This window comes from Arabidopsis lyrata, assembly GCF_000004255.2.
Source record: "Arabidopsis lyrata subsp. lyrata unplaced genomic scaffold ARALYscaffold_7, whole genome shotgun sequence".
Classification (NCBI taxonomy): Eukaryota; Viridiplantae; Streptophyta; class Magnoliopsida; order Brassicales; family Brassicaceae; genus Arabidopsis; species Arabidopsis lyrata.
In genome coordinates, this window is record NW_003302549.1 from 20348910 (window position 1) to 20376461 (window position 27552).

The following is a 27552-nucleotide window of genomic DNA, read 5'->3' on the forward strand; positions in this document are numbered from 1 at the left end:
GATGATCGAGGTGAACAATCAGTCCGGGCCCTTGATTTCTCCCTTCGCGGAGACGAGTCACCACGGGACGACTTGTCCCTCTTCCTACGAACCAAATTCTTAAGTGGTTCGTTGCTGAAATCGTCTCGGGGAGGCCGAGGAGAATCACGACGAGGAGACCGCTCTCTCAGAGGAGAACGTTCGTCATGACGTTCACGACGAGGTGTTAGCCTATAAGCAGCAACGGATCTGGCTCCCTCGGAGCTGTTATCATCAACCAGCAGGGTCCTGCTGTAATCTTTTTTATCAATGGCGACCGCGAGGAACGCCTTGTTTTCATCACAAGCCTCTGCTATCGGCTTGGAAAGTTTCTTACGCTGGGCAGTAAGGGCCCGAGCTGACATGCCCTGAGTTGAGGGAGGAGGCGGAAGACGATGAAGTAGATTGGGAGGACTCATCCTGAGTTTTCGGTTGGCCTCGATAAACCGATCGAGGGTGAAAGAATTCCAAAGGGTTTCCCCTTCGAGGATTGTTCTGAAGAACTTGACAAATTCTTCAGTCGGGAGAGTTGAAGCGATAAGAGCTGCGAAGTGAAACAACTAATTTGGTCAGTAAAAAATAATAAAATAAACAGGAAAGGAATATACGACCTAGTCTCTACCAGGCTTCGTAGACCACTTCGATGGGAGTACATCGGAAAGATTCCCAATCGAAGCAGGAGTTTTCTTAATCAGGAACCAAGGATGGTGCCAGTTTTCATCCTTGTTCGGGAGGTGCGAAATGACGTTCCTGTTGGCATTTGGATACGCCGAGAAGTACCCAGTTTTCTTTGATGAACTCCTTACGCTTAGGAGTTCATTCAGCTCGGGGACTCCAATGATGTAGCCAGCCTCCGCCGCAACGGTTATAGTCCCGAGGATGGTTCGGAGGAGATTGGGGGTTAATTGAGGTAAAGCAATCTCGAGAGCCGCCAAGAATCGAACTAGGGCTTCGGGAAGGGGGAAGGTCAATCCGCAGCCCTTGAAGTAAATTTCGTAAACACAAAAGTAGCCGTCACGGTGGTTCTCCGGGGATTCCGTAGGATCGGCTATTTGCGCCTCCGCTATAATTCCAGGAGGAATTTGACAAAGCCCCTTTAATCGCTCAAGGGATTGAAGAGTACAGGTGGATTTGTAATGAGGACCGGCGATATCGTTAGGACGAGTGCATTCATCATTACTAGAACGCCTCTCATCATAAGACGGAGATTCAGGTCTTTCAGAATCGGAAGTCATCGGAGAAAAATGAAAAATTCAAGATCCGGCGAAGAGAGGTTCGGTGAAGAAAAGTAGAGAGAAGTTTTGATTAAAGCACAAAAGTAAAAGAAGAAAGTAATGGTGAAAAGAAGTTACCTCACACAAGCTAATGATGAAACCGCCTCGGAAGTTGTGTGGGAAGTGGGAAGGTTTTTTCCCGTTTTAATAGTAATTAATTAATATACGGTCATAATGATGACAGATGTCACTCGGGTAAAAATGGCTAGTGCCGAAATTAAAGGAGTAATGAGATTTTCGGCGGGAAATCAGAGAGATTCTCGAGCGCAATCTTTGGTCATTTAAAGCATTTAAAGTCCTCCGAATTGGAATGACACTTCGAAGAACTTGGGGGGCTAATTGTTGGTGTCGGATCCCGCACCAGAAGTCCGGGACCAACCAAAGATTGCCACGTAGACAAGATGAAGACCCATAAAGGATAAAGCCCGTCGGATCCGTGAGCCAAAGGAACGGTCGGAGTGGTTGTCAACATAAAGAGGGTCCGAAGTGACTGCATCTCGACACGAGTCCGGAGACGAGGTCATGGTTAAGTCGGTCCAAGGACATTTGGGCCGAAAGGCGAGGCCCATAAAGACCAGAGTCAACTCAAATTTAAACGTTGAGCATTAAAATCAAGGAATCAAAACGGACACATTTAAGAAGGAATAATTGTACTTAATTACTCATTTTTAATGTCGTTTCTCTATGTATAAATATGGAGGCCAATGGCCATGTAAAGGGATCTTCCTCTGAAGAAAGAAAGACTATAGCAATTTTCGTAGCAATTTATAAGTTTTTACATATTCATTTTTGTCCCTCAAGAGTAATCTTTCCTACTTAATAAAAATACTTGAGTGTGTGAATCCGACATCCACATAGAGGTGGTCTTGTGGGCTGTGACGTTGGGTTTCGCCGGTTTTGAACCCAGATCTGTGTCTTCCTTCCCCTTGTATGATGTCTCTCCTTGGTGTCTCGTTTGAGGTACGGAGTTGGTGTTGAGGTTCTGTCTATGCTACCATGCTCTTGGTGTGGCGGTTCTGACTTTGAAGGGTGATCGTGGGTTTGGTTTTAATACTCTTGATTGCGGTTTGTTGCTCTTTCTCCTCATCGTCTTTCCATTCGTTGGGTTGCATTTTGGTTGTGTTAGTCGATTATGTTGGTGGTCGCTTCATTGGTTTCGGTCTTTTGTGGTCTTTTCGTTTTATCGTTTTCCGCCCTTGCCTTTTTGGAGTTTGCCTTTGGTTCTTCCCGGTTCGATCTCTTGCCGGTATTCTGTTCGGTGTGGTCTGGGTGGATTGGGTTCGTTCCTTGTCTCTACTTTATAGATCTGTTCGAGATCTAATATGTTTGTTTTTGGAATCTACGAGGCGTCGTATTCTGGTTTTCTATCGAATTCGAATTCGCCGTGTTCAGGAGCTCTGTTGTGGTCTAGATTGTCCTTTGGCCTAGATCCCGTCTTGCTGAGCGGATTTCTTCTGAACACTTGCTTTGTATGGTAGTCTTCATCTGTTATAGGTGGAACCGTCCTCTGTCAGTTGGGATTTTCATCCCTTTCGGTGGCATTTGTGGAAGGCTCTCCTCCGTTTCTGGCATGGTGGTTGGCGTAGTATTGTGGTTTGATTCCGATTTCCTTTGTTTGGCTTGCCCGTGTTTCAGTTTCGGTCTTTGTTGCCTTTACTTGTTTTGATTTGCTTTGTCTTTTAGTTTTAGCTCAAATGCTTCCTTGTTCTTAGGGTTTAGCGTCTGGGGTTGTCTTGTTAACCGTCGGCTTTGTTTTTGGGGATTTGTTGTATCCGCTGGCTTAGTTCTCGGGATTATATAGTTTATGACAAGGTGGACTGTTTTGTTTATTTATTGAATTGTTTGCTTACCACTTGTAAATAGCAGTTTTGTTTTATGAATTTATATATGCCGTTGAAATGTTGTAGTTTTATTGTGGTTTAATTTTTTTGATCTAATTCCAAACACTTGAAAAAAGAACATAAAAACCTAAAAGGCTAAACTACAAAATTACTTTTTTCAAAACTGAGTTCTTTTTAGAATACTATTTTTTTTTTCAGTCTCAATGTGGTAGACACTTTTAATAGATTAACAAGTTAGACTAATCTTGCACTACAATGAATCAATGATTTTTTTCTTTCAACCTTTTTTGTATATGATGATGGTAAACAAATATATCATACTTATATGAGAAAAACTAAAATTAATATCAATTTTTTTATTGATTTTAAATCTTACGATAGGTTATGATTCAAATATATGAATGTATCATTCTAGTACAAAACCATTTTTCTTTATACAACAACATTTGCCTTTACTTGTGCCTGATTTAACGCAAAAGAATGGATCTCCCCCAGTTATGCATGCGTTGATGCAGTCTTCATCAGTTATACAATGGCCTTCGATGTTACATACGATTGCTGAAAAATATATTAAAAAAAACGTATCAATTATCTCATTTTCTAACATTATTTGATTTGATATGAAAAAAGCAAGAGGAATAAAATATAACCAGTTGATTGAGGAAAAACGAGACAGATAAAGAATAGCAAAGAAGCAAGGTAAATTTTTTGTGTAGACATTATTGTATTTTTAGCTCTTTTTCAGAAAATATAAGTTTAGTTCTTCTTTCTTGGTTTTAGAGCAAATGGTTATATCCCTTTATATAATCTAATCCTATATAAATTTTTAACAAAAATTTATAGATATACATTTGAGATTGCAAGAAGTCAACATATGATATATCTTTTAAATTTCTTGCACATATTAGGCCATTTCCTTTGCCTCTAATATCAGAATTTATATAGAAATAAACAAATGACAAACTACACAGAATGACACAAAATCCTAAATTACTCTAATAGCTTAGTCAAGATCTTGATTACTATAACAACACATAAATTTTAAGAATAACCTTAGACCATATTTTCTTCGTATTTACAAATGATGCCATTTAGACTTCAAAATAGGAAAACAAATATTAATCTGACCGGAATATCTCAAGTATGAAGGTTTATATCTTGGTCTACCTAAACAATATTATGTTTTTCTTATATTTCCCAAAGAATGCAGAATAAGCTTGTAAGTTGGTATATCAAATTCTTGTCTCATGCCAGAAAAGAAGTGCTAACCAAATCTTTAGCAACAACACTTGTTCTGTTTTGTTTTACCTAAAAGACTCACATCTAAAGTTTGTGGACAAATAAGAAAATTTTGGTGATCAAATACGAAGGAAAAATACATAATGCCATGGATTACATGGGATAAGATGACCCACTTAAAGCAGAACAGAGACATAGGTTTTAGAGATCTGAAGAAATCCAATATTGTTTTATTGGCAAAACAAAGCTGAAGATTGCTTAACGAGCCTCAGTCTTTAATTAGCTGAGTAATAAAAGCAAAATACTATGCTAAATCAACTATATTAGAAGCAAGTAGCCAATGTTAAAGTTGTTGTATGATTATTATTATCCATTTAACTGTTTTAAAATGATTTTTTTACTCCGTATTAAACTGGGCCATTTAGCTATTATAGTAGCCCATTTATATGAATTGAATAAGTGTGCATTAGGGTTTTGTCTTTTGCTGGTTTAGGAAAATCTTAGTGGTATATATTGGCATAAAAGAGAATTGTGTGGGAGTCCCTCTGTTGACTACACCGAAACCTAGGATCGATTATCTGTGAGTTTTTCTTTGTCTTTACCTTTATTGGATTAATAAATTTGTTATATGTTACTAGCTGTAGAGTTCTCTTGTCTTTTGTTGATAGTTAAATTGTTTTCTCTACGTTTGTTAGATATGAGTTCTTTTGTTCTTCTTTTGTTTGATAAAATTGCTTTTCATTATCTTATTATTCATTTGGAATCGTTCGTTTCTATTGTAATTGTGAGTGAGTGGTTTGACTTGGTTATAAAACGTGAGTATATTGCGTCATTATGTCTCTCGTTGTTATTATAATTTAATGAACATCAAAGAATTAATATAGGAGATAAATTGACTAGATCGGTTAAAGGGATTGGAATCGACTCGTGATTAGACTAGGTGAAATTTAATGTTAATCAGTTTGATGAATTTTTTGGTTTTGTTAGTAATATGATTGCTCGTAAACAGAATTGTTGTGTTTCATTATATAGTATACTATATTATATATAGATATAAAATCGGGTACCATGGTAGCGAGTTTGTTGTTTGGTTCGGAGTGATGCCCCTTCTGTAACCATTGTATCTCTCTCTGCTGGACCAACGGAGTGTCAATTACGGACTAGTGATCGGTCAGTCATAGTTGCGTACTCTTTAGTCGGCGGCACCGCTATTGAGATTTTCTGCTGCTGTTATATCCAATATATGTATAATTTTGTGTATGGTATGGGATGTGCGGCTACTGTATCATTCGTCTGCTGAAACCGTCTTTCATGAGACCAACGACTGTACGCGCACAAAGCGGTACTAGATGCTTAGTCCACACTAGTACGCGTTGCTTAGCTGAGACCGCGGGCACGGTTGCCAAAGCATTTTGATTCTTCTGATGTTTGCAAATATTATTTTGGTGAATAAGTTAATGATAAGCGAATTGTTTTGATGATTATGTGAGTCATCTCTAATCCAAAATAGAATTAGGTACCAGTGCGTGAACATTTTTTGTTGTGGGATCAGACCGTGCTGGTACATAGGATCCATATTTATTTGTGCTTACTCGACGATAGTCAATCACTGATGTCATCTGATTTCCGCAGGTTCTTTCAAGTTGGAGAATCAAACTTGTTCGTGATACTTGGGATCCGGGTGTAGAGCGAGACATCAAGGTTTTAATATTAAATTTTAAGACATTTTTTATTTATTTATTTTCTTTAGTAATGTTTCGATAATTCTTTCAGAATTTTTGGGGCGTTACAGTGGCAGACAGGACGAGAAATGGTTCTCGCGGTCTCGTATCCAGATTTGACTTAGTAATTGTCTGACTTTGTCATGGTCGAACTGTATCCATCACTCGAGACATTACGGCTCGGTTTTATCCCTAGTATAAGGGTAATCTCTTCTCAGGGTAACAATTCCCAAAGACGGTCCATTTTTCACTGCTTCATCTCAAAGTCGATCAAAGTATTGACATAGACCAATGGGTCTCTCTCCATAGTAAGTCCTTCGGGGGTGAGCCGGGGAATCTGGAATCCAAGGATCGGTCCAAATGCACGTTCCAAACCCAGAGACAATAATCTTGCGGATTCCATATTTAAAAACGTCTTTGGCGGCCTTTATTTTATTTTTTTCTTTGGCGGCCTTTATTTTATTTTTGTCATACGACGGCCTGTTAGAGACAGTGATCATATTGCCTATGTAGTTTGCTTTTTCTTTATTTTATTTTTGTCATCCGAAAATTAATTAGAGTTCAGAAGAGCCATTCATGGGGAATGTTGTTTACATATGTGATATGAAACGGTTCTGTACGAACTTTTTGTGCCAGATTATCCGCTTTTACATTAGCATTACGAGAAATTAAAGATAAAGAAAAGGTAAAGAATTCTTCCTTGTCTCTCTGAAATTCCTCCAAAAATATTGAAAACGCCGGTCATTCGGTTCGAGAAGACACCATCTTCACCAAATCAGAACAGTCTGTAAGGAACACTACTTCTTGATTATCTGCATAGTTTGTTTTTTTTTTTTCTATCATTTTTAGTTTTCCTATTTGATTTTAGAACAAATTTGATTTTATAGCATAATTTGATTATCTGCACTGTTCCTATTTGATTTTAGAACAGTCTGTAAGGAACATTTTTTTTTTCTATCATTTTGTTATCTGCCTTTAAATAATCAATTTCTATTCAACTATTTGTAAAAAAGTTATATTTCTTTTCTTATCATTGAACCCTTTTTCACTCTTGTCATCATTTTTTTCTTCTTTGGTGCATTTGATAGCTTTTTTTGCTTTTTTCATCTGCATTGTCGATCGGTCTTTTCAAGCATTTGCCTCAGGTCTCCGAAATATACAAAATTTTAGCCCCCAAATTTTGAAAATATGGTCTATCAAGATTGTTTGCGTGGCTTGTGAAATTTAAATTTAACTATTTGATGTTATTTGATTTTTTTTTTTTAATTAGGCTTTTAAAGGAAACCTAGAATTGGAAAACAAAAAGGGTAATGAGATCTCCAACTGAAAATGAAATAAAAATTCCAAAATAAAAAATATTCGAATAAGTAAAATAATTTTTTTGGATTGGGTTTTGAAAGAAGAAAAATGAAAATCTCATTTAATTCTAGATTGGATACCATTTTCTAAAGTATTTTCTTTATCTTCGTTTATCGACCTCCGCACTCTTTATCGGCGCTGGTAGCCCTGGGCGTTCGGTTAAATCGGTTTATTCGGTTCGGTTTATTCGGTTTTTTGAGTTTTTCGGTTATCTAAAATTCTGCCGAATTGAACCGAATAAAAATTCGGTTCGGTTCGGTTCGGAACTCGGTTTTTTCGGTTCGGTTATAAGGTTTAAAATCTGTTCCGAAATTAACCGAAATTTTTTCTACTTCGGTTAATTCGAACCGAAATAGACCAAAATAACAATAATGGGCTCAATTAACTAATTTACATTTACAAACCAATAAAACAATGGGCCTAATTAACACTTTGGGCCGATTTACAAACTAACAAAACCCATCAAAATTTAGGGTTTCCAACAACACAAAAAGTTACGACGGCGGTGACGGGGCCGGTCGCCCTAACCACGTGAACTACGGCTGCTATGACAGTGAATAAGGCGAGCGTCACCGCCACCATTACAGATCCTTCGACATCCTTCTCAATTACTATGGTCCCAAAACTCGCCGTTGCTACTCTCTTCCAAGCCACCAGATCTATCATTATAATAAATCCCCAAACATGAAAGGACTCCGATTAGCGAGAAGTAGACATCAAAGCCGCTATCAAGCATCAAAATTTTATGACAACTATGTATTAACGATAAAGCGGTAGAGCTAAGAACTTACAATTCTGAAAATTGTAATTAGGGATTGAAGGAGGAAAAGCTTCTTGTAGGGCACGATCTCAACGAAAGAGAGAGAGGAGAAGAAGAAGTTTAAGAAAAGACGAAGAGAACTGAGAAGGAGAAAAAGGTGAAAGGAGATGGAGAAGAAGGAATTCTTCTTTCGTGAGAAGAAGAGGTTAGAAGAATAATAGATCTAGGGTTTTTGTGTTTTTATATGTGTTTCCTTAAACCGAAGAAACCGATCGGTTATCGTCTACCGAACCGAACCGAACCGACAACCGAACTCAAATTATAATTCTACCGATCGGTTTACGCCTCAAAACTAAATAGAAACCGAAACCGAAAATTTCGGTTCGGTCGGTTCGGTTTATTTCGGGTTGAACCGACTGCCCAGGCCTAGGCGCTGGCGTTATCGAAGTTTTTTTATTCTACTATTGATTTCTTAGTCATTTGAAATTATTGATTTGTTTTGAATAATTTTATGTGGGTCGTTTCAAAACTGTATTACTTTTTTCATAAAACAATTTACTGGAAAGGCTCCTACTTTTTAAATTCGCCTTAAGCCCCAAAAAAAAAAACCTTAGCACGGCCCTTCCAAGCAACTAAGCTAAAAGCTCAACTCAGGAAAATAAATTAGAAGAACTGAAATTTGAAAGGCAGCTCTAACCTAAGAACACATGTACAAGCAGCCCATAAATTCAAAAAGCTTTTAGATAAAAAGCAAATGGGCATTAAAGTGGTCATACACCAATTACTTAACAATGCTAACTATAAGGCTTACCCTAAACATCCATATTTGCTGCCAAATATCTATCTGAATCTACTTAAAAACATGGACAAGCAGCCCATAACATTCTCATAACAAATATTCTCTCAAAATCTGAATAATACATTACTTCTCAATAGTAATCTAACCCAATTATTGGTAATTTACACAACTTTTAGGATGAACTAACCAACCTAATTAACAATAAATAGCAATGAAGCTATAGAAATAGTAGATCTAACCTTACTGTAACACCCCGCTCCCAATTTATTGGGCTATTTAGTTTTTATACATTATGATATATTAGCCCATTTAAAGCCCATGTGAATGAAAGACCACAAACGACATGTATATGCGTATATATGTAAGCATCTCCTTCTCGTTGGAGATAAAATAAACCCTAGCTACCAATTAATCAAAGAGGTCATGAGCTGAAAAAGAGTCACCGGAGCACCAACTTCATGAGACCACCACCACTGCCGTGAGTTAGAGAGAGAGTTGAGCAGCCACCATCGTTTTGGGGTTTCCGTCATCATTGTGTTGTGATGTTGTCATCAATGGCAACGTCTATAGCCAAGATGAGAGGCATAATTCAAGTCAGATCAAAGGATTAACAATCAAAACAAGGACTGAAACTCTCATGAGGAGGAAGAACAGAGCAAATCATAGAAGGGATGAAGCAAATCATGGCAAATAAGGAAGAGGATTAGTAAAAAGAGGCAAATCCGAGTTGATGTTTTGTAACGCTCATTCCCGTGGGACCAGAAATAATTAGATCATGAGTAAGGCTTCGATGGAAACATCACGTCGTCAACAATCCACAGCAGCTGACGGAGTTTGAATCGAGTTTATATTCGAGAAGTTATGCATGTTTCTTTAAGGACAAGCAACTGTAGAAAACAGTTTCGTATTGCTTCTTCGAGACAACGTTTGGAGGTTTGAAACCATGCTGATCGGGACGAAATTTGGTGGAGAGGTTTATGAAACTACTGGCTACATATTCAACGGTGGGATTAAGTTTCTATCGGTTAGTTATTGATTTATACGTGTGATTCCATGACAGTTCTATTTAGAGTAAACTGTAACCTGTTGTATTGTTGGTTGGGTAAACGAGCTCGGTTTGAGCCTAAACCTTGCAGGAGCTTTCATGACTCATGGAGTAAGGTCTTAGCTGATGGAGAACCAAAGTGGAGCTAAAAAGCATGTTGTTGCAGATAGGATATAAAGTATGTCTAAAGGAGAAAGGAGAAAGAAATGTTCTTCATCTTCAACTAGGCTAAGGTGAAGGTGGTATTTGCGGATATACAGTAATCTTTTTCCTTATATACTCTTCGATAGTTGCTGAGTATAGGTTCGAGAATTGTCTTTGTTGATTTATGTGAATTTTTGTGTATGATAATATTAGGTTGTTGGAAACATGATATGTGAAATACATAACATGACATGATTTAATATCATGTTTAAAGTATATTAAGTTATAAAAGTGATTATGTATATGTATATGAGAAGAGAAAACTAAAGAGTAAGAGAAAAATACATGAGGAGGTTGGACTGTGATGGACCGACGGGTTCATATACAAGTCATTAACCGCTAACGAGCAATAAGGAAAGGATCGAGCTATGAGCCGTGGTCTTCAATAAGTAGGCTTGAGTAGCCATAATTTAAAAGAGGCTTGAGTAGCCATAAGTTAAAGCACTTAGAACTAAAAATAAAAGTAAAATATCTTGTTATGAGCAAGACGAATGGTTGTTTGTTTGATTGATAGACATTCTGAATCTATGCTAAGTAATGGTTATTGATTATGTTTGGAACGTGATCATTGTATGTTTAGTGGACAAAATTGATCTCTTCACTGAGTAAACTTGTTTTACTCATCCTTTTTTCCCTTTTTCCAGTGTCCCTCACCCGAGTATCCAATTTGCATAACCTAAGCAGGAGACTATTTAAGTTGAACTATTTAAAGAAGACATTGTCTATGATACACGCCTCTGCTAATGTATTATAAATCCGTTTCATTCCACAATAATGAAATTTTGTGTGTTTCGCAAATATAAACATTTGATTGACTCTCGACTATATTTTAAAACTATAACAAATATCGTACTTGGACAAGAAAAATTAAACTGATTAAAACTTTAGTTTTTATTATTTGAAATCGTATCATATGTGATACAAATATATGGTTGTAACATTCTAGAAATTCAAGAAAAAACTATATTTCTTCGCTTGATGATGGAGCCCCTTCATAATGTAAACAACAACATTTGCCTCCCTTTGAAGAATAAGGAACACACAATAGAAACCTTGTATCTATCCCATGGCCTCTGCATATGCGTTTGCACTGGTCATCAGTTCTACAAAAGCCTTTGAACTCACAGCCGCTTGCTGGAAAATTTTTTTAAAAAAATTAACTCAGGTTTCTTACAATTTTATTTTTATATGAAAAAATATCAGACTATATTACCTGTTGATTGAGAAAAAAGAAGACAAATAATTAATAGCAGATAAACAAGATGGTAGTTTTGTCCTGACATTGTTGTATTTGTAGTTTTTTTTTTTGTGAAGACAATTCTTAGTTTTTTTTTGGTTTAAGAGCAAATGTTTATCAGCCTTTATATAATCATTTCTATTCAAAATTTCCTTATATACCATTTCAGATTGTAAAACTCTAAGATAAATATCTTATAAAAGTCTTGCATTAATTATAGAAAATTCATATAGAGCTATATCAAAATTTATTTTATTAAAAGTCTTTCTTCAGCGTTCCATTTATGAGAAGGTCGGAATAAAAGGAATTACCAAAAGGAGACCAAAAAACATTGACTATTGACTATAAAGAAAAGCATGACTGCCTAATCCATTCATGTGTGACATTTTTCTATCTTTATGATCTATATTTTAAATAGTCTCTCCCTCCATTTTATTGTGACAATATTTATAAAGTATGTCCATAGCAAACACTTTTAAATATTTTTGGTTGTTAAAAATTGAAAGACAACTTAGTAACAACATTTCATTTTAATTTTGAAATTCTGTGTGAAACTATGTACACTTCCATTTTAAAACTATTTAAACTTCACGAGCTAATCTTTCAATTATTAGTAACACTTTCTTTATTAGTAACAAAACTTTTAAAGAAAATATAAGATTTTAAATTTTAAAAAAGATTTCATCATTTTTAAAAATCAGAATAAATGCATAATTTTGTCTTAAAAACAAAATTTCCTAGATGACGTCCCTACCAATGTATCCTGAATTAGTTTCATACCGAAGAAATGAGATTTCTTGAATTTTGTCCAAGTAGATGTCTAATTGACTCTACACTGTGTTATCTTGATATTAGATTGTCCTACTTCATTCTAGAAGTACAATATTTTTTTACCTTTTGTATAATGTTAGTGGATATATGGAGTTATATTTATGCATGTGGGATGGATATACAAATCGAATTTAATTTGCCGACATAATAAAAAGATTTGACAATAGAAAGAATTTAAAAACGATGATTTTCTTTGCCTCCCAAAGTGATTATCAATTCTTTCCGGTGGTGTATATTCTCATATTTTAGGCAACGGATATGATGTGTTTGGTGATTGATTTGGCGATTCTACGGCAGTTTTTACATTTTATATTTTCTTTTCACTTGTTGGTGATGATGGTTGCGGTGGGATATGCATCGACGCCGACTTTTATTAAGGTTCTGACTTTTTCGGACCAAATTACAGTCTCAACAATGATGGTGAATCAAACATAAATAGACTCCAGAAAGTTTCTCCAACAAGGGAGACCGTTTATTCATGGATCGTCGGAGTGGGTCAAAATTTTTGACTATACTCATGTCGAGCTCGTTAAATAACTTTAGAAGGACCTTCATCTCACGGAATCTATTTTTGCGAATTTGGATTATTTATTTTGGAAAATACCTTCGGAATTCGATTCATTAGCTTTTCCATGGATTATCTGGTATATTTGGAAAGGAATGAAAAAATCTTTGACAATATAGATAAAGACCCATTAGAGGTATTACGGTTAGCAGAAAAAGAGGCACACTTTTGGCAGACAGCTCAAATCGAGCTTCTTAATGAAAATCATGGTTCTGTGGATTTGGTAACTCGATCTCGAGTGGGGGATGCTTCACCTGATTCGAATTACTCTGGATACCGCTGTTTTGTGTATGGGTCATAGAAAGGAAGTGATAAGTTGTCCGGTACAGGGTGTTCTGTACATCATCAAATGGAGAGCTGCCAACCATGGGAGCTGCCAACCTCCGTAGAAGTCTATCTCCATTACATACAGAAGTCGAAGCCCTTCTTTGGGCGATGAAGTGTATGATTGGTGCAGATAATCAAGAGGTAGCGTTCTTTATAGACTGTTCTAATCTGGTGAAGATGGTGTCTTATCCAACCGAATGGCCGGCGTTTTCAATGTATTTGGAGGAGTTTCAGAACGACAAGGAAGAATTTTCAACCTTCTCTTTATCTTTAATTTCTCGCAGTGCTAATGTAAAAACGGATAATCTGGCACGAAAAATTCGTATAGAACCGTTTCATGTAAACAACATCACTTATGTAAACAACATTCCCCAGGAATGGCTCTTCTGAACACTATTTAATTTCGGATGACAAAAAATAAAAGGACCTTTCATCTCTGGAACGAGTTGCAATGATCTAATCTTCGTTGTTATTAGATAGAAAAAAAAAGGAATGGACATAACATACTGATTACTGACATACAATATCCGTAAGTCTCCTCAAAATTGTTCAACATTTTGCTTAAATTCAAGAAAGCTCGAATTAAGTATTGGTCGGACGTAAGAAAACGTTTTTCCAATTTTCGTTGTTTAGTTAAAAATATGGTTCTTGGATTACCAGACCTGACAAAGGATACCAAACCTCCAATTAGTTAAGATATCTCACCTCCAATTAGTTAATAATACATATAACCCATTACTATATGGTTGTATATATTATAGTCAGTATTATTGATATCATACGAAAAAATACTCGATAATGGAGAAATTAGAGACATTAAGCTAGATTCTAAGCACCATTACCATCTCTATGATACGAAAAATTTATCATGATTTTAAATTCATAATATTATTTTTACCGCTAGAGAATTTCATAATGAATCACAACCTAGTTTTCAAGAATTACAATCGATAGATAATTTTTCCAATGAATAAAAAAAGTATGCGACTAACGAAACAAAACACTAATTAAACTACTATAATTTTATCTTTCCTTTTTTTGATGAAAACTATAATTTGATCTTTCTAAGGAAATCCTATATACATTTTTTTGTATGAATGTAAAATTTATTAAAAAAAAAAAACGGTTTTACAATGAATGCAACTTAACGCCAAAGTTTGAAAACGGTTTAGAACAAGATTATAACATAAGATGATCGCTAGCTCCGATGGGTGCTAAACCAATATACATTATATAGAATAGAATAAAGATAAGATCAAAGATATAATAATACAGGATAAAAATGCTACAAGCCCACACCATATCAAAAACTCAGTATAATACCTTTTTTGAAAAATCGCTAGACGCTAGTCGGGCGTTCGGTATGGGCCTACCGATTAATCTGAAAATCGGATTAAAATCGGGGATTAATCGGGGATTAGTTTTAAGGTTATTTTAATATTTTTAAACATATTAATCCAATATTGTTTTCATAATTGCAGTAAACACATAAAACTGTATTTTTTAGACAAATTTTTATGATTTTTATTACAAATTTATGATTTTTATTAAAGTTTGAACATAAGTTATTGTAAAACATCACAAACTCCTAGTTTAATTGATTGAATAACAAAATTAAAAAGTTTTTTTATACTTGGAATCTAAAAATAATCGGGATATGTAAGATTAGACGGGGAGTAATCGGATTAGGCGGAAAGTAATCGGATTAGGCGGAAAGTAATCAGATTAGGCGGAGAGTAATCGGATTAGGCGGAGTAATCGGGTAACTGATTTCTTTAGGGGATTAATCATTAATCGAGACGGATAGGGTGGCCTAACGATTAAGCGGGGAGTAATCGGGATAGGCGGAGATTTTTAGAACTATACGTCAATCTCACACATGTCTTTCATGGATGTTACGTAGTCAATTTATCACTAAACCCTAATCATGCATGTTTTGGTGTTTTGCCATGCCCATGACACAAAAACAAAAGACTTGAGATATAAGAATTGCATGAGTTAGGTTCCTTTTTCCAATCACGGACCTAACTTAACAGTATGACATTCCTCTTAACCTTTTGCATTTTTCTCACATATATTTGACAAAAAGTCCTCCGTTTATAATTAATAAACTAACCATATAATATAATAAGACAGATTTATAAACAGTAGACCACTCTCTCCGAAATTGATGACTCACCAAGAAATATTTCAAGATTGGGGTTTGTTAGGCTAACAACCTATTGGTTAAATTTTTGACACTTTTGTTTGGAAAAAGAGGGTCACGAGTCCCTTAAAGAGAACGTGACTCCAAAGTGTACAATGCTATATCTACTCGTAGATGTATTATCTCGTTCCTTATTCTTTTGTGTGTGGTAATCTCATTCAAATGGGAAAAAATAGCATTCACTTATTTGCTTTTTTTTTTTTTAATGGAAACTATGATTGTGATCAATTTTAAAATCCTGCTAACTGATTCAAAAATTCTAAACGCAAACACAAACTTGAAGAAAAAAGTCAAAACGATGTGGTTAATTATCCAGGTTATAAGACATTGTAGTCCCGATTGTTTTACACGCAACTTTTAACAGTTAATCTATGTAGATTAAACACAAATCCAAACGTGAAGTGCTTCTTTCTTCCATTTAAGTTTGCACTTACGTGAACTATATATAAAAAAAAAGTTTTCAGTTAAGGTTATATATTCACATTGTGTGTGTGATTATATTCACATAAAATCAATGGGATGCAACTTTAACGCAAAACAAATGGTCTAAATGGAAATGAATACGGCGAAATAACTGAAAAATATATGATTAAATATCTGTAAATAATAACAGAATAATATTATATATATATATATATATATATATATATGATTGTTTAATGAATAGTGGATTTATAAACCAAACTTTTAAACAGTAATATTACATATTTTTCCATGGTTTTTGTAACTAGTAAAACATGTAAATGATTAACAAAAAAAATAAAGAAAAAATAATTGAAAATTTTATTTAAAAAAAAATAAAATGAAAGCATCTGGTAGCTTCATTTATAATAGGATTAGCAGATATTAAAATTTTGATATTTTAAATCATTAGATTTTCAATAATATTTTAAGGTAATTAGAAATTGTTCTTACAAAATTTTAAAAGTCATCTAAAATCATCTAAAATTTGCTAAAATTACTAAAAATAACCAAACTTTCTCAAACCAATATTTTAAAATATTATCCACATAAAATACTACTCGTTATTCTATAAATCCGAATTACGTATTTACACCCTAAATGCCAAGTACGTAGATATTAAATTGATATGAGTAATGAAAATGTGTCGACAAGTTAAATGATTCTCCCATGAAGAATGGTTAATTAAGGGAAAACAATAAAAATCCTTTTTGACATCGAGAAGTTTGCGAGCATTAACAACATAAAATTAAATAAATCCAAATACTTACAAATCCCAAATATGAGATGTGAAGGAACCATGAAGGACGCTACGAAAATTACGGACATGCATGAGAGGGAGGTTTAATCAGAAAGTTTGGTGCTTGAGAGCTCTACCAATTTGCTTTTTCGTCGGACAGTATCAATCTGAAATCGGCAAATATTTATTTATCTATGTAGAGAATTTTCATTTCATTCTTTGAATGAATGTTTCTGACTCCTTTTGAATTTTGAATAATATGTGACTGTTAGTATATATAGCTTGGAAATGTATATTGGGAATACTAATTCAATCAAATATGACGAATACTCCTGGCTACTACGACTATTAATTGGTTACTATATGTTTATTAGTTTATATATAGCTATTAATTATATAAGCTTCATTTTACTTACATGTGTTTTTGCCATAACATCTATATATACAATTTATTAAGTTTTTTTTATCTCTTAAAAACCGAGTTAAAAATAATATTAGTATTCATGTAATTTGAGGGTTGTTTGTTACAATTTATAACTACTAGATAGTAGATGTAAGTTTCGGGATCTATGGTAGCATAGAGGATAGATAGAAGTGGCTGCGTTATATAGATTCACACGATTAAAGTTCCCGATTCACTACAATCATTTTGTAATGTCTTCTTCACTTTCTCATGGTTTTGGTTTCACTAATATGAATTACTTTATTTGCCAATTCTATAGATGATAAATGAAATTTTTAAAAAAAAGTTGCACAATCATATTGTTTTTAGAATCTTGGTATTACATATCATATAAATGTTACTCAAAGATATATTAAATTTTATATTTCTTTATAAATAATTTAACTCACTAAGATAAGTTTAGATGCAACCAAACTAGAAAACATAGGTACTTATGTTGACTTCACATTACATACAAATATAGAATACGATACTCATTTATTCATTTTTTGAACATTATTCATTTATATTAAGTTATTAACAAAGAAAGTTATGAAGAAAACCCTTATTAAAGCTTGTTGCTGATGCAGCAACAGACGCCACTTAAGAAAGCTACTAATGTCCAAACTTGTATGTGTCTCTGTGCTTCGTCCTTCACTCTCTATAAATTCACTTTATTTCTTCTCTCTTTCACTCATCAAGTAATATTTTTATTTCACTTCTTTTTAATTTAGAGTTCATAATAAGTTGTGACAAAAAAAAAGAGTTCGTAAAGGAGTTTGTGTTTTGGTTGAGTTATTGTTTTTAATACACTGTTTTTAACAACTACTTATTATTATTAAATATCTCTTTCGCCTAAACATGTGTACTGGAAAATCATCATACACAAAATCCTCACCCAAGGTTATTCAATAATTGGTTACTTTTTCTTTGTCTGCTTCAATAATTGGTTACTTTAGTTGTTACTTTTGTGCACGCATATATGTATATACACATTTCACGAAAATATTTCCACACGTTTATAAAAATGGGCAAGTTTGTAATAATATATACATGAACTAATACAAATTAAAGAGACTTACATGTTGACAAAGTGTTTTTGTTTCGTGTTTTCGAAGTTTGGGAAAACAAGTCCTACTTCTTCTGTACTCTCCCTGGGTTCCAATGGTAAAGGAATGGTGAGGATACGATTCCATTTTTAATTTCTTTTCCTATTTTTTTTTTTTCTAATAAGGCATTAGCCATTAATCAAATAAAAGACCACATTTTTTTTTTCAACAAATGTTCTCTTTTTTTATTGTAGTCTAAGTTTGGGTTTTCTTTAATCACATGTAGGAAATTCACACACTTTTTCAATTCCAAAAAAAAAAAAAAAAAACTCAAATTATGTAACATCATTTGCCAATTTCAGCATTATTTAGTTACCATTTGATGTCCTAATGTCCCAATAATTTTTACAGTTTTAACAAAGCCAGAAGTGTAAGTATGTGTTTTTTAAAAACATTTATTGTGTAATCATTTCAAGCAATGGTAAATCAAAATTAGTTAAATAAAACTACACGTTGAGTTCTATTCTAAGTATACTTTTTGTCTTACTCTTTAATTAACACAAAAAAGAACCTCTCGGTCAAAATTTGTAAATAATGGGTCTAGTTTTTCGTAGTTTGTAAATAAATACTACAGTGTGTTAGTATCGTTTTCGTAGTTTATACATAGATAATATAGTGAATAGTGAATCAGTGATTTAAATGTAAACCCTCGTACAAAAATTGAATTCCCCTACTTAATCTAATTGTAGACCAAAGTGGAACCACTCAAAGACAGAGCCCATGACAAAACCAAGGCAGCCGCGGCTAAGGTACCCAAACAGAGATTCTATGAACAATATAATTTTGTAATTCTTTTAAATAAATATAATCACAACTTTTTTTTTTTGGACAACGAATATAATCACAACTATCCACAATATCTTTAGCCCATAAAAGAGAAACAAAATGCATATGTTACATGAATATATTTTACCCAAGAAAATATACAAGTTATAACTCTCATCTATGTCCTCGTTTCATTTGTTAAATTTTACTATATAAATTATAAGCCTCACCGGTAACTATATAAAATATTAAAAAAATTAGTAACATTTCATTCAAATAAGATCTTATTCGAATTCAACATATTTACTCATTGATATTTTTACTTATCAGAATGTTACAAAGGCACCAGCAAAAGAGAACAAAAAGCCTCTCGAATTCAAGCTTCATTCTGGCGAGAGAGCAGTGAAACGAGCAATGTTCAACTATTCGGTTTACACAAACTTCCTCAATATCTCTTATTTTATCGTTATTTTTTTCAACTACCATGGAGCTCATTCATCATCTTGGCAGGTTGCAACTAATTATTATATCATGAAACTTCAGAAAAAACAAGAAGAAAGGTTGCAAAAGGTAAATTAAAAAAAAAAAAAAAAAACGACTACTAAACATAACCTCTCTATTTATATGAATCATGATAGTCTAAGAAATCAAACATTTCAAAAAAAAATTTCTAACATTTCACTTTAATGACACCAAGACCATAAGTAGATATAGAACGGAAACTGCTTTAACTAAAACAGTGAGAGATTTTGGAATTTGGTTTACCTTAGTTTGAGAAGAATTCTCAAAGTTAAGCCGCGTTATTAAATCGAACCATATATAACAGATGATAGAAGAGGAAGAGATTCGTATGTTGAGGAAGGAAATGGTTCCAAAAGCTCAATTGATGCCTTTCTTCGACCGACCTTTCCTCCCACAGAGGTCAGTTATCATCGTTATATATACTCCTCCCTACATTACAAACATTAATTATTGTGTTCGAAATTTATTTTTGTTTCATAGAATAATGTTGTTTTGTATAACTAGTACATATTACAAAATTCCAATTTTATTTCTAATTTATTCAGTTAATATTATATGATTGATATGGTTATATCATCTATTTAATCATAATTTATTGTATTTTGATATAAATATTTGGGTATAGATCGAGCAGACCATTGACGATGCCAAAGGAACCAAGCTTTGGAAACGTACACAGCACTTGTTGGACTTGTGTTTTCAACAACCAACACTACCTTTACCATATTAACCATGCTCATGCTTAAAATCTCGAGTCACTAGCTCAATTAGAGGCTTTTCCTAATTTTCATTTGAAAATTTTCTTTTCCACTCTACTTTTATTTTTGTTCTTGGCAGCTTTTCTATTTCTTCTTTAATTTTCTATCTTCTATTTTCAGCTTTAATCTCTTGTAATTGGTTTTGTAGATTAAATAAACGAGCAAATCCTGATTTGAAGTAATATTGACGACAAAAAAAACAAAGTAATATTAATTTCATGAATATGTAGACAATAATATATACAAGTCAGTCAGACTCATTTGTTTCGTGTACATCAAATAGAGTGTTAACAGAGTTTACAAAAAAAAAATCAGCACAATAAAATCATTAATATCAATCTTTATTATTTTTAGATTTGCTTTGCATACATGTGAAGAAGCCTCTTATTTGAACATTTAGAAAGTACTCAAAAATTGAGCAGGACTGATAGAATAATAATTAGTTGATGAGGTAGCCTCGAATTCAACTTGTACGGACAGAGTATCATTCACGATGAAACCTCTGGCTGGATTTTGGAGATCAGTGAAAGACACGAACTGGTCGAAGCCCGTGCTTTCTCCCGTGGTGTTGAACCATGTCAGAACTGCCAAGAACATAAGAAATTTGTTTGTTACATTAATATTGAAGTTTATTTAATTAAGATCCTAATAATATATAAGCTTTTGACACATTATATTACTTGGTTTTTCGAGATGTTTGGATTGTTTTTGGTCCAGAACACGCAGTTTCGCTCGGACATAAACCTTTTCATAAGGTTTCAAGGTTTGGCTTCCACTTAGTATCACATAAAGAGACAATGAGTTTCCTTCTCCATCTTGAATTTAAGAAAGAGATTAAGAACTCAAAACAAGAATAACTCTCCTTTATTACTTTAGAAAATATCTCAAAACTAAAGTCTCCTCTCAATCTCTCTCAAAACTCGTTAGGTTAACCACACCATTGGCAACTCTTATATAGAGACTTGACTTGATAACTCCAAATCAAACTAGGATTAAACTTAGATAACTCCTAAACATTATTTAGATAACTCCTAAATAATTCCTAGTAATATCTCTTCCTTTATTTTAGTAACTTCACGTTTAAGTTACTCTTCAAGCTTATCAACATTTTCCCCCTTAAGCTTGAAGTCGTTTTCCGCCAAGTCTTGAACACCAATGAGATCTCTCATCTCTTTGAATTTGATCCTCCCTAGAGCCTTTGTTAGAATGTCCGCCTTTTGCTCCTCACCGGGAACATGTTCTACTTCAACTAGACCATCCTCAACGCACTCTCTTATGAAATGGTATCGTGTATGTATGTGTTTGCTCCTACCATGAAATACCGGGTTCTTTGTGAGAGCTATTGCTGACTTGTTATCGATCCGGATGACAACCCGCTCACACATTGTGCCCATGACCTCTCTAAGTAGATCTTGGAGCCAAATGGCTTGTCTTGCCGCCTCTGTACCTGCCATAAATTCAGCTTCACAAGAAGATAGAGCCACAGTATCTTGCTTCTGTGAACACCATGTAATTGGACTGTCACCAAGATAAAACACATGTCCTGTTGTGCTCTTCCCATCGTCTGGATCTACATTATGACTGCTATCACTATAACCTAGCAGTCTTGGTACCTTTGCAGAAGATTTTCCAAATATCAGTCCAAGAGAAGCCGTTCCTTGTACATACCTTAAACACTGCTTCATAGCTTTCCCATGAGACTCTCTAGGGCTTTGCATATAACGACTTAAGACTCCAACGCAATAGGACAAGTCAGGTCTTGTGTGAAGTAGATATCGAAGACAACCAACATTTTTCCTGTAGGCTGTAGCATCAATTTCCTTCTCGTTCTCTGCCTTAGATAGCTTTAACCCTGCCTCCATCGGCGTTTGAACCGGGTTACAATTCTTCATGCCAGCTTCTTCCACAATCTTCAGTGCATAACGCTTTTGATTCAACATAATTCCTCCTTCATGTTGAGTTACCTCAATTCCCAAGTAGTATGTTAACTTCCCTAGATCACTCATCTCGAACTTGGAGGCCATCTCTTTCTTGAACTTGTTAATGATATTTGAACTTGTTCCCGTTACAAAGAGATCATCCTCATACACCGCTATAACCAAAAGATCTTCTTGCACCTTCTTTCGATACACCGATGGTTCCTTTGAGCATTTTGCGAATTTAAATTCTAAAAGAATTTGGTTTAGTTTGTTGTTCCATGCTCTTGGAGCTTGTCTTAACCCGTACAATGCTTTGTTGAGCTTATAGACTTTATCCTCATTACCTTTTTCTTCAAATCCCTCCGGTTGCAAGACAAAGACAGTTTCTTTTAATTCTCCATGGAGAAACGCAGTTTTAACGTCTAAGTGGTGTATCTCCCATCCGTTTGATGCTGCAAGGTTGATAAGGAGCCGTATGGTCTCAATTCTAGCTACTAGAGCAAAGACCTCTTCGAAATCGACACCATATCGCTGCACATATCCTTTTGCCACAAGTCGAGCCTTGTGCTTGTTAATACTGCCATCGGAGTTCCGTTTGAGCTTGAACACCCATTTGAGACCAATTGGTTTTGCTCCATCTGGTAGTTTCACAAGATCCCAAGTCCGGTTCCTTTTGATAGATTTGATTTCATCTTCACACGCAAGTGTCCAATCCTTGGATTCTTTAGCTTCTTCAAAATTTCTAGGTTCATTATTCAAGCAGAGAAGCAACATCTCTCCCTCTTCCTCTGCGATTAACACATAATCATCTAGATACTTTGGCTTCACAATCTGTCTCTCGGTTCTTCTCAAAGGTGGTGGAGCTTGATCTTGAGTATTTCCGGTTTCATTCTCGTGTTCACTCTCTTGTTCTGTTATGGACTGATCATCATTGCTTACTTCCTCTGTTTCGTCGGGTTGTTCTTCATTGTCAACAATTTTCTCTGTTTCAACGTTTCCTTCTTTTTCTTGAATGCCATGATTTCCAAATTCCCCGAGAACAATGCTGAAATTTCCACTGTTATTCCTCTCTGCACTACCGTGATTCCAGTCCCAACTTCTACATTCATCAAACACCACGTCTCTGCTTACAATTATTTTTCGAGATTGTGGATCCAATAACCTATAGGCTTTTGATCCTGGTTCAGTTCCGAGGTGTACAAGCATCCTTGATCTGTCATCTAGCTTCTTTAGGTGAGGTTTGTCTATCTTTGCAAAAGCAATGCATCCAAATATGCGTAGGTGATCAATGTTTGGTTTCTTGTTCCTGAACATTTCGTATGGAGTTTTATCCTTGAGAGCTCTTGTAGCTATCCTATTCAACAAATATGTAGAGTGACGTATTGCTTCTCCCCATAAATAGTTCGGTACGTTCATGTGCTTCATGATGCTTCTTGCCATCTCCATTAATGTTCTGTTTCGCCTTTCCACCACACCGTTCTGTTGTGGTGTATAAGGAGCCGTGAGATGTCTTTGTATACCGCAGTCATTACAAAAAACATTAAACTCTTGAGACACAAACTCTCCTCCTCTATCTGTTCTGAATGTTTTAATGCTAGCCCCAGACTCTTGTTCCACCATTTGTTTGAAAGTTTTGAATTTGACAAAAGCATCTCCCTTTTCTTTCAATAAACTGATCCACATGTATCGAGAGTAATCATCAATGAGAACGAATATGTACCTATTTCCAGCACTCGTGCTTGGTGTTATAGGCCCACAAAGGTCACCGTGTATGAGCTCAAGAACCTTAGTTGCTCGGTATGTGGTAGCTTGGGGAAAAACCTTCCTTGCTTGTTTTCCAAGTAAACAAGAGCCGCATACTTCTTTTTCAAACTTAACATGGGGAACTCCTTGCACAAGCTCTCTTTGAATCATAGACTTTATTGTCTCAAGATTTACGTGTCCTAACCGAGCATGCCAACGACTAGACTCACTTATTGTTGTTAAATACAACCGTGTGTTGTTCCTCAACCCCATCCGTACCTTGTACAATCTGTTCTTTGATCTCTCGGCCTTAACCAGTAACTTCCCGTTGTAGTCATGCATTGTTAGATGGCTTCCTTTCATTATTATGTCACATCCTGACTCGGTGGCTTGCCCTAAACTAATGATATTACTCTTTAAATCCGGAATGTAGTAAACATCATTCATTAGTCTTGGTTCACCATTCAAGTCAGTGAATGATATTGATCCCTTTCCCTTTATGTTAATCCGAGAATCGTCGCCAAATCTAACCTTCCCTGTAACAGACTCATCAATCTTGTTGAAGTACCTTTTATCTCCTGTCATATGGTTACTAGCTCCGTTGTCAAGGTACCAAATATCTTCTTCTCCGATGTTTGTCTCATAATTGCTCGGTATGCAATTTTTCTCATTTAGATAGACCACTTCATGCACCATAAGTTCATCAGCTCCTTGTGTATCCTCACTCTCATTCTCTTGAACTTCTTGTAGTTTAAGTAGTCGGTCGGGACAGTTTGAGGCGAAGTGACCAATCTTATCGCAGCGGTAACAAGTTATTTTTGTTAGGTCTCTTCCACCATTAAACCTTCCACGACCTCTTCCTCTTCCATTGAATCTTCCTCCTCGACCTCTGCTCCCAAACTCTCCATTAGAGTCTCGATTTGCTTGATTCTCTGTATTTGCATACATAAGCTTGCTCTGTTCTTCTTGAGCATCTTCTTCTTCAAACACTCGTTCCTCATAAACTTTCAGTCGTCCAACAATATCTTCGAAGCCTGTGGTGTTAAGATCCAGCACCTGTTCTAGCGAGGCTATTATATGGATAAACCTCTTCCTGGGAAGACTTTTAAGGAACTTCTTAACTAATTTCGGTTCCTCAATGATCACTCCCAAGGAAGCTGATTTCGATGATATCTCAGACAATTTTCCAGCAAAATCATCAATTTTTTCAGCATCTTTCATCTTGAGTCTATCGAATTCAGCCATGAGGGTTTGTAGCCTAGCCTCCTTGACTCTCTCTGCTCCTACGTGTTTCGTTTTTATTGCATCCCATACCTTCTTTGCTGTGTTGTGTTTTCCGACTTGTAACACAAGTGTCTCAGGGATTGATTGAAATAACAGAGCAGTAGCCATGTCGCTTTTATCAGGATCAATCGGTTCTGTTCCTGGATCTATGACATCCCAAACTTTATGAACTCTGAGTGTTATTCTCATCTTCATGGCCCAGACTGTGTAATTTGTGGAGTTCAACATCGGGCATTTAATCGAGGAGGATCCTCCTCCTTCCTTCAGTGTTTCGGTTGCAACTGCGAGCTCGGACATGTCTTCTTCGTACGATTAGAACTTTCCTAATCTCTGATACCAATTCTTGAATTTAAGAAAGAGATTAAGAACTCAAAACAAGAATAACTCTCCTTTATTACTTTAGAAAATATCTCAAAACTAAAGTCTCCTCTCAATCTCTCTCAAAACTCGTTAGGTTAACCACACCATTGGCAACTCTTATATAGAGACTTGACTTGATAACTCCAAATCAAACTAGGATTAAACTTAGATAACTCCTAAACATTATTTAGATAACTCCTAAATAATTCCTAGTAATATCTCTTCCTTTATTTTAGTAACTTCACGTTTAAGTTACTCTTCAAGCTTATCAACACTCCAGTACCTTTACCATTTGGATACACTTTAAGTGCCCTGAATAAATTAAGAATTTATAATAAGAAATTGAATTAGTAAGTTTTTATTGATTTATGCGTATCATGGACTCACCATTTTTTTCCTCCGATGGAGAATTCATCCGACATGTAAAAGTCTTTGATCAATGTAGAGAATTTCTTAAGCTTCCATGACTTAGGCCCATAGACCGTCTTATCGATCGACAAAACTTCCCATTTGTTAAAGTAAGGATAAACCGATATGTCTACACCAAATACACATTGGTCATTGTCGAAAATGTACTCTTTATCTTTAGCGTTAAAATCAAAATGTCGGGTAAAATTTGGAGTCCCCCAAGTTGTTCTGAATTGATGGAAACGCCTCATCTCCGTGTCTGCATATATTAAATTTCCATATTATAGTGTCATCATTGAAGGAGCTTGATCAAAATAATTCTTTATATACCTATAGATGTCAAGTACTGATCGTAAGCCTTGCTATATACCAGAAACTTGAGATCTGCATAAACCTCGCGATTTTCGCCAACTAGCCCTGAAGGATCTATTGCAACATATGCAGAGATCCAAGTCCCTAAATTAGTCTTGTTCCCGGACGGTTGGAGGATAAAAGTCCTATAAATGATCTCCCGTATAAGAAAAATACATTACAGAATGTAGAGTTAAAAATATGCATTATAAGAAGTTTAATTTTAATTTTGTACCAGTTGAATCCGCCCACGCTGAATGGACGCGTCTCGTACTTTTCCACGCTTGGAGAAGTAGTCAGCAGTTCGCTGCACGCCTCGATCCGCACACAATAAGCGTTTGGTGGACGGGGTCGCATAAATCGTTGTTCGACCGATAGCTTAGTGTCTCCACCATTAATCACTGCAGCCCTTGAACCGTGAGTGTTACAAGGCACTGGATTGTTGTTTTCTCTTGTAGTTATTGGATTTAGTTGAATGGTTGCAGCACAAAAGAAGGTAGAGAACAATAAGATCACTCCATTCAAATTGACCTTTCTTTTCGCGTTTAGAAACATTTTTATTGTGACTTTGTTTCTATATTTGTCTCTCTTTTTTGGTGTTGCTAGAGAGGTGTTACATTCCAAATTTATAGGTGTACTCATGTGAGAATAGGCCTATGCGGGTCCCTCGTTTGTTACCTTCTTGTTTAAAAAAATGATTTGCTAGATAATTTAAAATATCATAAGTTTATTTATAATCACCACAATATTTTCCAGAGTTCAACTATTATTTAAATTTTAATTATAAAATGATACTTTCAAAAGTTTCCTAATTATTATTTCTTATATTTTTGTATCAAATTCTTTTTTACATTATTTACGAAAAACTATACGAAAATGCCATCTTGCTTCTTGTGTATGTATGCCAATATTGATAAATCTGTCAAGTTTAAACACTTGAAAGTGTCATGTAACTTTATATACAAGTAGATTTGTATCTACATATGTACTCCTATCCCATTTATGAGATTTTGTTTTGCTAAAAGCACAAAAATAATAAATAATAAATGTTTTTTCATTTATAAAAATTCAACATATAAAAAAATATTGCACAATTCAAATAATCATAAACTATTAAGTTAATATAAATTGTGCATAATCTTGAGAAAATCTAATAAAATAAAACACAAAAAAGCCTAAATAGTAGGACAAAAGAAGTATTAACAAACTTGAGTTATATTTTAATGATGATTATTTTTTGGCAGACTTATTTTATCTGTAAACC

At 34.8% G+C, this 27552-nt stretch overlaps 4 protein-coding genes and 2 long non-coding RNA genes across 8 annotated transcripts; 2 read left to right on the top strand and 4 right to left on the bottom strand.

Moving 5' to 3' along the window:
• Positions 1–3338: 3338 nt before the first annotated feature.
• On the bottom strand, positions 3339–4185 carry LOC9306606 (putative defensin-like protein 277). The gene is made up of 2 exons (XM_002870489.2): positions 3784–4185; positions 3339–3691 (listed from the first exon to the last, which is right to left on the bottom strand). Exons 1-2 carry the CDS (start codon positions 3851–3853, stop codon positions 3540–3542), a joined length of 222 nt encoding a protein of 73 aa, XP_002870535.1. The 5' UTR covers positions 3854–4185; the 3' UTR covers positions 3339–3539.
• A 509-nt stretch (positions 4186–4694) lies between these two features.
• LOC110226796 lies at positions 4695–6621 on the top strand. The gene is made up of 3 exons (XR_002330711.1): positions 4695–4952; positions 6005–6073; positions 6146–6621. It is a non-coding gene; the product is annotated as an uncharacterized LOC110226796 (long non-coding RNA).
• Positions 6622–7793: 1172 nt separating this feature from the next.
• On the bottom strand, positions 7794–8429 carry LOC110226659. Its single transcript, XR_002330599.1, has 2 exons — positions 8244–8429; positions 7794–8111 (listed from the first exon to the last, which is right to left on the bottom strand). It is a non-coding gene; the product is annotated as an uncharacterized LOC110226659 (long non-coding RNA).
• Positions 8430–10947: 2518 nt separating this feature from the next.
• LOC9306607 (defensin-like protein 276) lies at positions 10948–11584 on the bottom strand. The gene is made up of 2 exons (XM_002870490.2): positions 11474–11584; positions 10948–11394 (listed from the first exon to the last, which is right to left on the bottom strand). Exons 1-2 carry the CDS (start codon positions 11541–11543, stop codon positions 11222–11224), a joined length of 243 nt encoding a protein of 80 aa, XP_002870536.1. The 5' UTR covers positions 11544–11584; the 3' UTR covers positions 10948–11221.
• A 6168-nt stretch (positions 11585–17752) lies between these two features.
• LOC9306608 (protein TPX2) lies at positions 17753–20424 on the top strand. Of its 2 annotated transcripts, XM_021019341.1 has the most exons (7): positions 17753–17972; positions 18188–18247; positions 18868–18927; positions 19274–19372; positions 19454–19513; positions 19770–19864; positions 20091–20424. In XM_021019341.1, exons 1-7 carry the CDS (start codon positions 17931–17933, stop codon positions 20209–20211), a joined length of 537 nt encoding a protein of 178 aa, XP_020875000.1. In that variant the 5' UTR covers positions 17753–17930; the 3' UTR covers positions 20212–20424. The 2 variants fall into 2 exon arrangements, with proteins under 2 accessions (XP_020875000.1, XP_002868522.2); XM_002868476.2 differs by lacking the exon at positions 18188–18247 and having other exon boundaries at positions 17754–17972.
• Positions 20425–20548: 124 nt separating this feature from the next.
• Positions 20549–27168, bottom strand: LOC9304595. 2 transcript variants are annotated; one of them, XM_021016736.1, is made up of 4 exons: positions 26524–27168; positions 26268–26434; positions 25917–26196; positions 20549–20807 (listed from the first exon to the last, which is right to left on the bottom strand). In XM_021016736.1, the coding sequence occupies exons 1-4, from the start codon at positions 26928–26930 to the stop codon at positions 20744–20746; spliced, it is 918 nt and encodes a 305-aa protein (XP_020872395.1). In that variant the 5' UTR covers positions 26931–27168; the 3' UTR covers positions 20549–20743. The 2 variants fall into 2 exon arrangements, with proteins under 2 accessions (XP_020872395.1, XP_002870537.2); XM_002870491.2 differs by lacking the exon at positions 20549–20807 and adding an exon at positions 25545–25841 and having other exon boundaries at positions 26524–27167.
• Positions 27169–27552: the final 384 nt, after the last annotated feature.

Coding starts and splice junctions, on each gene's coding strand:
- LOC9304595 (XM_002870491.2), bottom strand. CDS start 26,930: ATGAGTACACCTATAAATTTGGAATGTAACACCTCTCTAGCAACACCA. Junction 26,435..26,523: donor AGCGTGGGCGGATTCAACTG/GTACAAAATTAA, acceptor GATCATTTATAG/GACTTTTATCCTCCAACCGT. Junction 25,842..25,916: donor TCCATCGGAGGAAAAAAATG/GTGAGTCCATGA, acceptor TAATTTATTCAG/GGCACTTAAAGTGTATCCAA.
- LOC9306608 (XM_021019341.1), top strand. CDS start 17,931: ATGTGTACTGGAAAATCATCATACACAAAATCCTCACCCAAG. Junction 18,928..19,273: donor CCAAGGCAGCCGCGGCTAAG/GTACCCAAACAG, acceptor TTTACTTATCAG/AATGTTACAAAGGCACCAGC. Junction 19,514..19,769: donor AAGAAGAAAGGTTGCAAAAG/GTAAATTAAAAA, acceptor CATATATAACAG/ATGATAGAAGAGGAAGAGAT.
- LOC9306606 (XM_002870489.2), bottom strand. CDS start 3,853: ATGTCTACACAAAAAATTTACCTTGCTTCTTTGCTATTCTTTATCTGT. Junction 3,692..3,783: donor CGTTTTTCCTCAATCAACTG/GTTATATTTTAT, acceptor TATATTTTTCAG/CAATCGTATGTAACATCGAA.
- LOC9306607 (XM_002870490.2), bottom strand. CDS start 11,543: ATGTCAGGACAAAACTACCATCTTGTTTATCTGCTATTAATTATTTGT. Junction 11,395..11,473: donor TCTTTTTTCTCAATCAACAG/GTAATATAGTCT, acceptor AAAATTTTCCAG/CAAGCGGCTGTGAGTTCAAA.